The sequence below is a fragment of the Limulus polyphemus genome, unplaced genomic scaffold, assembly GCF_000517525.1.
Source record: "Limulus polyphemus unplaced genomic scaffold, Limulus_polyphemus-2.1.2 Scaffold1437, whole genome shotgun sequence".
Lineage (NCBI taxonomy): Eukaryota > Metazoa > Arthropoda > Merostomata > Xiphosura > Limulidae > Limulus > Limulus polyphemus.
In genome coordinates, this window is record NW_013667047.1 from 242,519 (window position 1) to 254,184 (window position 11,666).

At 29.6% G+C, this 11,666-nt stretch overlaps 1 protein-coding gene across 1 annotated transcript in view; it reads left to right on the forward strand.

Annotated features, from left to right (window-relative positions):
• Positions 1 to 11,666, forward strand: part of LOC106463556 (unconventional myosin-Id-like) — a 66,206-nt gene that overhangs the window by 32,494 nt on the left and 22,046 nt on the right. The window contains exons 3-9 of the mRNA XM_022391094.1: positions 1,384 to 1,477; positions 2,450 to 2,615; positions 3,928 to 4,077; positions 6,912 to 7,031; positions 7,348 to 7,551; positions 8,290 to 8,432; positions 9,950 to 10,175. Of these exons, the coding sequence (XP_022246802.1) occupies positions 1,384 to 1,477; positions 2,450 to 2,615; positions 3,928 to 4,077; positions 6,912 to 7,031; positions 7,348 to 7,551; positions 8,290 to 8,432; positions 9,950 to 10,175 (1,103 nt within the window). The remainder of the gene's footprint in view (positions 1 to 1,383; positions 1,478 to 2,449; positions 2,616 to 3,927; positions 4,078 to 6,911; positions 7,032 to 7,347; positions 7,552 to 8,289; positions 8,433 to 9,949; positions 10,176 to 11,666) is intronic.

The window sequence follows — 11,666 nt, forward strand, 5'->3', positions numbered from 1 at the left end:
CTGCTAAATTAGGGACGGCTAGCGCAGATAGTCCTCGTGTAGCTTTGCGCGAAATTCCAAAACAAATCAAGTCACTCTGCTTCATATTAAGGTCTTTGGTGTTGCTAGCTGTGAAGAGGATGCTGCTGATTTACAAAAGGATTTAGATCATTTAGTTAGTTGGGCAAATATATGGCAAATGGGTTTTATTTATAATAAATGCAAGATAATGCATGTGAGTTTTCATAATTTGAATTATAAATATAATTTGGATGGGAATAGCCTTAACAGTGTCACAAAAGAAAGGGATCTTGGTGTAATGGTTGATCAGTCTCGTGAGCTGTTGCTAGTGGTAGGACAAATAGGATATTAGGTTGTATCTATAGAAATATTGAATACAAGTCTAAAGAAGTTATAATTTTATTGTATAGGTCACTGGTTAGGCCACATTTGGAGTATTGTGTTCAGTCTTAGGCTCCTTACCTTGGGAAGGACATTGAAATGTTGGAAGGAGTTCAGAGGAGGGTTACTAGAATGTACCTGGGATGGAGGGGTTGTCATATGAGGAGAAGTTGAAATCTCAAATTGTTTTCTCTTGAAAAAAGAAGAGTAAGAAGGGATCTGATTGAAGTATATAAGATTGTAAAGGGAATTGATAGTTTTGATGCATCATCATCATTGTTTTCATACATGGAATATAGTAGAACTAGGTTACACTAATATAAATTTGGGCAGGGTAGGAGCCATCTTCAGCTAAGACAATTTTATTTTTCTAATAGGGTGGTTGGTTTTTGGAATGGGTTGCCTTCGGATGTTGTGGAGGCAGTAAATTTAATTGAGTTTAAGAGAAAACTTGATACCTATATGAATGATGAGGGCTGGCTTTAAGGGTTTTTAAATTTATTTATTTAATAGTTTTAATTTAGTTTAGAGGATTGGACAGCCGAGATGGACCAATATAATTTTACAGTTAACTTAAATAAGACTTGTTGGATTATAAACTAGAATTGTACAAAATATAAAAGGCACACACTGTGAAAATATGAGGTGGTGATATCTGCATACCACAACCTTCTTTTGTTTTGTTTTAAGATCATCTTCTATCTGTGTTAATGTTAAATATAAAACCAATATTTCTATGTAATCTGACTAAATTGTTTGAGAGTTATACACTTTGGCCTGAGTGGACACTAATATTAAAAGATGCATTATATTTTAATACACTTAATAGACTGTGTACACAACACATTACAGATGTTACAAACAGCTTTGCTTAATACAGAAACAGCTAACCAAGCAGTTACATCTAACACAGAATGGCTGTGCAACAAAAAATTTTTTTCTTTGATGGTAACATCAAAACTCTCTCATTTAAGTCCTGATTTTAATTATTTTACTGACTAGGTGAAAGTGGTTCAGGAAAAACAGAGGCCTCCAAAATCATCATGAGGTATATAGCTGCGATAACTAATGTTAGTGGCCAGCAAGAAGTTGAAAGGTAAATCTGTGATTAAGTCAGTCATGGTTTTATTATTAGGATTTCTAATTCTACATTCATATTAAATAAATTATTTATTTGAAACATCTATATCTGCAATGAATGTTTTACTTGTTAAGTCAGCCAGACTTGCACTATAAGAAGTTTTGATTTTATACATACAGTGTATGTTAGTTAAGAAGTTTCTTCTTTTATTGATTACTTTCACTTTAATTATTTAGCAGTTTGTTGAAAATAATTTTATGAAATAATTGTCTTATGATTTCTATGCATAACTTTATTATTATAGAGCTATCGTGATTTAAATGTTTCTTATGGCTTAGATTTAATATCATCGTCATGTAGTTGGTAGTAGTTTTTAAGTTGAATGATATACCACAGCTTAAATATCATACATTTGTTAAGCTTATATGATTCTCAAGTAATGTGATTTTGAAATTTTCTGTATACTTTGTTTTATAACACTTTCTTTATTGATTTCAGTGATACATTTTCATTCTTGTACAGTCAGGTTCTTGATCACGTCATGTATTTAGCTGCCAGTAGGTTAAACATTGTGACCCTTATTCATGGCCTGATAACTAATCCACTACCTGTTTCAGTAAATTCTGACTGTATTGTAAAATATTTGGTGTATTTATATACATTGGCTATCTCTTCTGTGTGATGTAACCATAATTCAAGTTGACAGGAGGACCCTATGCTTGTAATAACATGTGTGAAAGAGCTGTATTTGTTATCTGACATTCACATTGGTTTTATACAAGGTAGTGTAGATGTGTTATAAAAAAATTACTTTTGAATTAAATTTACATTCTGAGTTTGTCATACTTTGAAATATTAAAATTGGACATTGCGATGGTTGTAATAATGATTTATGTGGTGTGTATATAAATATATATATAATGTATGTATGTATATTTGCTTAACATGTATTTATTGTTGTAATGTTTTTGTTATTTTTACTCTTAGAGTGAAAAATATTCTTCTGCAATCAAACTGTATTCTTGAGTCATTTGGAAACGCCAAGACAAATAGAAATGATAATTCTAGTCGTTTTGGAAAATATATGGACATCAATTTTGATTTCAAAGGAGACCCGTTAGGTGGCCACATCAATAACTATTTGCTGGAAAAAGTAAGAGAAATTCAAGACATAAGAAAAAAGCTTCAAAGGATAATTTTTGTGGGAACATATTATATGAAATTAAGCATTTGGTATTAAATATTGCTTAATTTTTTGTTATAAATAACAGTGACATCTTTTTGCTAAACCTTGTAGCAATATTTATAACATTTAAAACTCAAAAAAGAGCTAAAATGGGATAGAAAAAAATGTATAATTTAAAAACAACGTTTAACTACTGTTAATGTGGCATCATTAAGTATTCAGCACAATTGTACACGACACTTTAGTACACCTAATTGGTGACATCAACCATATAACCTTGAGCTAGCATAAGTATAAACCTACTCTTTGTGTTTTATTTATTAAAGGTTTGTATTCCTTTATTAAGATACCTTCTTTTACTTTATGTTTATTAATATTAGGTCCTCGACAAATAATTTTTTTATCCTATTTCAGCTGTTTTTGAATTTTAAATTTTGTAAAGTGTGGGATATCGCCAACATTTAAATTTTTATAACAGTTATTAAATTTTAATATTTTTAAAGTAAAAAATACCTTCTAACATTGTTCCCAAATGTGTTTTACATTATAGTGAATCGCTAAGCCATTAGAAAACACTGTTACTTCATAGGCTTTAATGTTTCATGTTTCCACTTGTTGATTTAGAAGAAATATGGAAATTAATTTCTCAGAAATAAGGAAAAACAGAGTAAATAATTTGAATGTTGATGGATTTTGAAATGGAAAAAATGGTGAGAAAAGAAGAAGACTCATTGTTCCTTTTTCAACCAATAAAAACATTGCACATCTGGAAAGTTGGGTTATTATTAGAAGTTGATGTTCTGTTTAACCAAGTTGGTATTACTTGAACTTCATAAATGAAATGTGTTTAGAAGAGTATATTCTTAGCAAAGTTGTTGTTACTGTATGATGTAAAATGTTTATATACTAAAATAAAGGTTGGAAATCACAGAATGCTGTTCATTGTTATAAAATAAAACATGACACTACATAAGACAAAAAAGTCCTAAAATTTATAGTTGCTAACCAGTACTCTTGTGTATTGATATAATAATGTTTTTGTCTACCTCTTTTTTTTCTTCTTTCCAACATTATCATCCTGATGATGGTTAGTTTAATTTATTATGAATGTTTTCCTCTAATTTTTTATTTCATTGTTTAGGGTTAATTATAATTAGTTAAATGTTTACATTATTTTGCCTGATTTTGAGATTTGTACACTGTACTTATGCACTTTTGAAATCTCTACAGTGATGTTGTCTCTTTTGTGATTGATATATACATGTTTTCTTGCCTTCAGTCCAGAGTTGTTATGCAACAACATGGGGAAAGAAATTTTCATTCTTTCTATCAACTTCTTTTTGGAAGCCCAGATTCAGTCCTGTCACAGTGTAAACTAAAACAAGATCCTAAAGCTTACTTTTACATCAAGCAGGGAGGAAGTCATAAGGTGAGGTAACAAGTGTAGGTTCGATGTTGGCAGTAATAATGTAGTGAACTAAAGTTCTTTGGTTTTAATTATGAAATTAAAGTTTTCTTAATTCTCCATCTAAATAATTTAGATTGTCATGTTCATATCTATACTATATGTCTATAATATGTATTAAAACTCATAAGCTCATATAGGGGTAGAAATAATATCCAAAATGGGTAATTTGGAGCAAAGAAGTGTTCACATGATACACAGAAGTAAAGATTATAAACTACTTTTTATGCCAAATTTATTGACATTCATTAATAAAGTTGATTAATTAAAGTTTGAATATAACTATGTAAAAGGTTGTGACATGTACTTTGACCCATCTGTGCACATAGGATTAGCAAGTGATCAAATCTAAAATCTAGCACATCATCTGGGATTATTTAATTTCTGATACTCAATTTTATACCTTGCAGCTCTTTTAACTGACTCGCAACTGCAATGCAAGTGTTAAGAGTTCTTTGTTAAAGTTTTACTTTAAACATTTTCAGTTGTAAAACATGTGGCAGGCAGTGCACCACTATAATATTGTTACATACACCTGTTTGTAAACTGAAGTACATACTGTTATCTTAGGTTTTGTACATGAACAAGATGTTCATGTAACAGTAAAGCAAAATGTGTAAGTATTAAGAATTAATAAATGAAAAATAAAATGATAATGTTCTGAAAGTATATATGTCAGTCTTAACAATATGTGCGTAAAAGACTACATGTAAAAGTTGTGACTTGAAAATAAAGATTTGATGTCTCTTGTAAAGACAAATAATAAAGTCTGATTTATGGCTGAAGTCTTGCACCACCTTCACATAGGTTGTTTTAAAGGAATGTCAATCTGTAGCTTTCTAATGTTTTTTTTATTGTAGAATTTTATATTCTAGAAATAAATTCACTGGAAACTTGCAATGTCATTACTAAGTTGAGGTTGGCCTGTGCTTGTTTGTAAATGTGTTTTGTCTTACAATGATTATCTTTTGTTACTTTGATGATGTGTTTAGTTTCTCTTACAAATGTTGTACATTATTAGATTGCTAATGTGAAAAAATTGACACCTTTTCTGTTTTCACATGGTTTTTAACTCTCATATTTTTTTAGATGGCTGAGTGTGTTTCCGAGAGTACCATCAGTATAACTCTAAGTACTTTTTTTTTTTATCATGTCTGTGTCTAAGAAAGTTATTTTTTCTTGATTATTAGACTTTATTTAAATACACGAGTTGAAAGAAATTATAAATAACATTTAAACAAACCCAATATTGCTAACATTTTTCATAAAATTGGCTTTTCTTTTTCTTTTTTCTGGAAGGAGTTGGGAATGCTAAGATTTGAGGTCGTATAGTTTCTTTAATCTGTAAAATAGAACATGCTAAGCTTGAATTCATTATAATTTCATTCACCTATCAGGTATCATTGTTGTAAGTAGATTAAGGATAGTGAATATCATTTAATGGACCTTTAACTAACTTTAAGTTAAAGTTATGTAGTGTACAGTTTGTTTATAGCTTTATAGTTATGTTTAAGTTTTCATCTAGTGTGGCAATCTTGATACACACCATGTATGATTAAGTCATCAACCATAGCCTCGACTAGCTCAGAAAAGACAATAACATGTAAATCACAAGAACTTTTTATTAACTCATAAAGATAAATTATACAAGATGGCACATAACTACAGGACACAGGATGTTAATATGCTGAGTGGCGATTCCAATTAGGCACAAGTAGATTTGATCCTACAGGGTACTACCTGCAGAAGTAACAAACACTGTAAACTCCCTCTACCTCATTTATTGACTTGGCAGTTAATTAGGTATAGACTGCAGCTCATTGTACATCAATGTCACATGTTTACAGCTATTAACATAACATTATGCTTAAACCAATCACTAATTAACATGTACAACCAATACCATGTTAAATCATACACTGTAGTTCAGGCTTAGCTAAGATGATTATGCAGTTTGGTGCCAGCAGATGCTTGCATCTACAGGAAGAAATAATGATAATATAATTCCTTACATTATCTCGCATTCATGTTTACCTAATCTTTCAGTTTTACAGACATGTAAACATAATCATGGAGAGCTTTATATTACTCCTGTTAACAACTGTTTAGAAGTACGTGTAATGCAATAAGATCTGCTCATGCCATAGCTTTTGAGTGTTCTTTCTTTTGTTTCCTTACATTCTTTAGTATTTTGTCATGTATTATCATTCCTGTTTTTATAGGTTTATAATGTAAAAATTTCAGCCAACTGTGACCTTGAGATAATGGCATTTAGATCATAATGCTTTTGAGTAATGAGTAACTAATTAACTACTGGAATTAATTATGTTTAGGACTAGTAAGTGACTTGAAAAATTTATTCCACAAATTTTTATATACTGAAGATCTCATTAATGTATATTCTAGGTAAATTATATTATAAATGATATTAATTTTTGTTCATATTCGTGTGCCCTAGTGGCTCAACAAGTAAGTAGAACAAATAACACAAATTTGGGATTTGGTCTCTGCAGTAGGCAGAGTGCAGAGAGCCCCATTTATGGAGTTTTTCATTTAAAACAAAATGGTTTTATTTATTCAGTTATACATCATCTGTCTTACCATAAAATTATTTTTCTGTAAATAGCGATGCTTTATTTTTAAGATATTCCTCTAACAATAACTCAGATAGACATTTTTGGAAACATAGGAGCTCTTTGAAAGTACACAAATACTCCACAGTATTACATCTTTTGAGTCATACTGGATGTTAGGTTTAATCATTTCACATAATATAGCCTATTCTGTTTATATTTCAGGTGGATACCATAAATGACAAGTCTGACTACAAGTCTGTAAACTCTGCTATGAGAACACTTGGGTTTCTGCAGGAACACTGTGATACTCTCTGGAAAGTTGTTGCAGCAATCCTGCACATGGTATGTGCAGTTTCTGTTTAATTTTTTGTAACGTTAATTTAGATTAACTTTTAACATTATATAATTTTTTAAGTTAGCTTCTTTTGTGCAACTGAATTTGTGGAAGCACAGTACATTCCTGCTTTTCGTATTGAGAAAGAAAATTGTTAGAGTTATCATCACTTAAGAAACATTTGTATAAAAAAACATGCAAATGTAGATTTTACTAACTTTATTATACTTTTAAGATTGTAACAATATTATAAAAAAGAGAAGAAAATCTAATATTAATGAAAATTTCTAAAACAAAGTTTTTCCTTTTTGTTTTTGTGACCAGGGAAACATTGAATTCTCAATGGAAGATGACCAGACATTTGTTAAGAATAAAGACACTTTAAAAATATTAAGTAAACTGTTTAGTGTGAAAGAGGATGACTTGGAGAAAACTCTCTGTCATCGGGTCATTGCTGCAGGTGGTGAAGTGATGCAAAAAGGACACACTAAAGCTGAAGCAATCTATGGAAGGGATGCATTTGCTAAGGTAATTGTGATATTGCTAAGATGTAATAAGGTTAAAGAGATTACAAGGGATAATAATCTGACTTTTTATTTTTTTTAAATATGTGCATTGGAAATTGGATTTTTTCAGCTCATTTTGATTTTACATTACAAAATCCTGTGAACAGCAACAACAACAAAAAAACTTCTTAAAGGATAGGCCATTAACATTGTATCTTTCAAAATCGCAATTTTGGAAGAGAAATAAGGAATAAAACTATTAGAAAATTTAAAACTACTAAAGTCTGGAAGATGTTCATTTGATTATTTTCTTGCTTCTTTTTGCAATATGTTTTATGTAAGGTTAAAAAAATTTTTTTTTAAATGCTGACACACGCTTGATATTTCATGAGGATGACGTAAGCTTGTTGAAACCTTGTACATTTGCAATAATGTTTCTTTCACTGCTCATTCTAGCTGTCTCCAAACTTTACAGTCATGATATATATATATATATTAGCAAAAATACTATTGTAAATAAAACAAAAAAAACAATTCAATGAAAGCTTGGCTACAGTATTGCTATATGTGTTTGTGAATCTTTGGATTACATGATCAAAATTTAACCTGCAAAATGCATGTAAAATTTTCCTGTTGAATTGACGAGGTCTGGCTGAAATTCTAATCAGACAAGTATTCTGTTTTTAGAGTTGAAAGTTTCATCTAATTTTTGCATCATGCATGTCTTGGAGATAAGGTGAATGTTTGTTACGTTTTTAAGGCTATTTATGAAAGGATGTTTACCTGGATCGTCAATCGGATCAATGAAGCTATAAAGGTGGACACTGACTGGAAGAGTCACGGGAAGAACACTGTGATTGGTGTGCTAGATATATATGGTTTTGAAATTTTCGATAACAATAGGTGAGTTCATGGCTATGTAACCAATCACTTGTTTAATTTCAATGTTGGAAAGTGATGTGATAAGTCTGTCCATGTTGGCAGTACTATGGTTTGTGTCAAAATTTGAATTGTTATTGATAACAGTATGAAATCCTTTTAACTCAAAAGATTCATCCTTAAACACCATGAATAACAGGTTAGGTAGTGGTAGAAAAAAGCTAAAGTAGTTGATTTAGTTTCAAAATTAAGAAAATAAAAATAGACAAAGATTAAAACATTTCAAGAGAAACACAATATTTTGATAGTTATCAATTCTATTGAACAGTGAGGGAGGGGTGGCACAAATAAGTGAAGTTTTTTTACAAAATCATGTTGATTGTATTACATGATAAATGGCATAAAAGTAAAGTTTGGCCTTACTATTATTATTATTATTCTAGTGCACAAGCAGAAATGTACCTATCAAAAATTTCTTACCCATTGTATTCATAAAAGGAAATAGGATTATGATGAAAAAAAAAGATGAATAAAAATATTTTTTTTATTCTGTTATTTTTTTGCTACCAGTAATTCTTATGTTCTTTTGATTTTTATATAAACTATTTAATACTTGATAAAGGGACATATAAGTGGAAATATTATATATCTGTGCATAATATGCTCATCTAATTCAATCAATTTAACATTTATTAAAAGACTTGAAAAATGTACATATAAAATTGTTACGAAGAGATAAAATACACTACCAGTTACTTTTAATGCTGCTAGGATAGTATAGTTCTACCTCTTTGATGTTAAATTCCTCATCAACAGTTTTGATTTCTTTTTAGAAAACACTATTGATTAGTTTCCTTATGGAATAGAGAAGATCAGATTCGAACTGAGAAGCATCTAAACAAAACTGTGTATTTAAGACTTAAGTACATTTAGCCATAACTTACAAAACATTTGTGTTCACATTCATATAAGTGTCATGAAGCTCTTAAGAAACCCCGTAGACTCCAAAGACTTAAATAGCTGTGACTTGAAAATTTTTTTTTATCATGTTAACTTTCAAATGATGTAAAAACAATTAAAGTGATAGTTTTGTGAAGTACCTAAGGAATGTGGATTTGAGACTTCAAAAGCTGATAGTGGATAGAAAGATATGTGTTTTTGTTAAAAATAAACCAATTTGTAAATCATCCAGAATGCTAGGATTTAATAAGCAAATTTTTTTCTAAAATACGAATGGTGGTTTTTAACGTGTTGATTTGAGACTTAAGTAGCTGTTTTGAGACAGAAGAAATATTTCAGATTCAGATACTTTTACGAAGCATATAAAATTATTGTATGAACTTGTGATGGAGTCAGTTGTATTACAATGCTGGCATTAAAAGAACTTTGTTTTCCATCTGTAATAGCTTTTTGATAATATCAAGTTACATAATCGAATTTGTTCCTACAGTTAAAAATACTTAATGCATTGGCTATTTTGATGAGACATTGTTGTAAATAGCTTTTGAATGAACTGTTGTAATAAAACTTCGTTTTCACAGTTTTGAACAATTTTGTATCAACTACTGTAATGAGAAGTTGCAACAGCTTTTTATTGAGCTTGTGCTGAAGCAAGAACAAGAGGAATATCGTCGGGAAGGAATTGAATGGCAAAACATTGAATACTTCAACAATGCTATAATTTGTAATCTGGTTGAAGAACCTCATAAAGGTATAATCTCCATAATTGATGAAGCTTGCCTTAATGTAGGAAAAGTTACTGATGAGGTTAGTAAACATTTTCTTTTCAATTTTGTTACAAAATGTTGTATTTATTGTACTTCATGCTATTTCGTTTATAGTTTTGAAAAGTTTGAATAGTTTTCCAGTTCTTATAGTTTGTGTATTTTAGTCTTCTTCAGTCTACTACAGTTTTTTATCATGCTATTTCGTTTATAGTATTGAAAAGTTTGAACAGTTTTCCAGTTCTTATAGTTTGTGTATTTTAGTCTTCTTCAGTCTACTACAGTTTTTTACCAAGAAAACCGTTAACGTATAAATTGTAATGTGGTATGATTAGACAAAAGGGAAAATAAAAATACTAATGCTAACTGTAGAAGAGTTATTGGTGTGAGAAAATTATATTATATAGTATGGATTGATGTATTTTTAATCCTTTCTATTACCATCACATGTGGCCAGCATATTTTTTTAAATTTCCTTTCCTTTGATTTTTAAGTAGTATATCTGTGATGTGTGTAATAAATAACTTCATGATTAATTTTTAATTAATCATTATAAGATGATGAGTCAGAATGTGGCCATGCTAACACAAAAATGTACAAACCATAATGTACTCACATTGTTAACCAAAGGTTTAAAATTAGCAAACCATCTCTAGCACTGCATAAACCAAGTAGCACCTTATGATGGGTGTGAAGTTCCCTTGAAACAAATACTTTCTTTTCTAACACTCTAACCTGTACTGTAAGGTTAAACTTACTATGTACTAAATGTTAGGCTGTTTTGTATTCCAATGTTTGAAATAATGATCTTATCTTTATCTGCCGAAATGTTTACAAATTGAAAAAGGTGCTTAAACACTAAGCTTTAAATATAAATTCAGTAGTACTTGATAGATATGTTAATGGATTAATTTTTTTTATCCTGAACATTGTTGCAAAATATTGAGTAAGTATGAATATGCACAGTCATTTCTTTTATTATGAAGTATAGGAAGGATAGTGGTTTTGTTAAAATGTGTTCTATTATTATTGTTACCAGTTATTACTTAATTTCAAGCTATTCAAATTGGTTGGGAAATATGAACAATTGTACAAGTAGTGACAGTTGTAAGCTCTTACAAAGTAGGCTTATAAAATCTGAATATTATGGAAAAAAGATGTAAACTATCAAATGTTAATGAAATTTGGCAGATTATCAGTAAACATTACAATGCTTTCATACACAAATTACCAAATTGTTTTTATTAAGTCGTAAGGTTTGTAAAGCAATGTCTTTCTCATGCCTTTTCTTTTCACATTTTGCCTATCTAACATGAAAAATAATTTTAGGATTAAAAATTTTCAAATTTCACATGCGAAATCTTTATAATGTCCAGATAGTTATCAAACGTTTTTCAAGAAAAAACTTTATATTTTATCTGTTATTTTCAGTAATGAATCTCTGTACGGGTTTGGTAGATTTGACTGATCTCGTAACCACCATAGAAAAATTAGAAAATGAATATAGATTATGCCTCTTTCATTCTAGAATGAA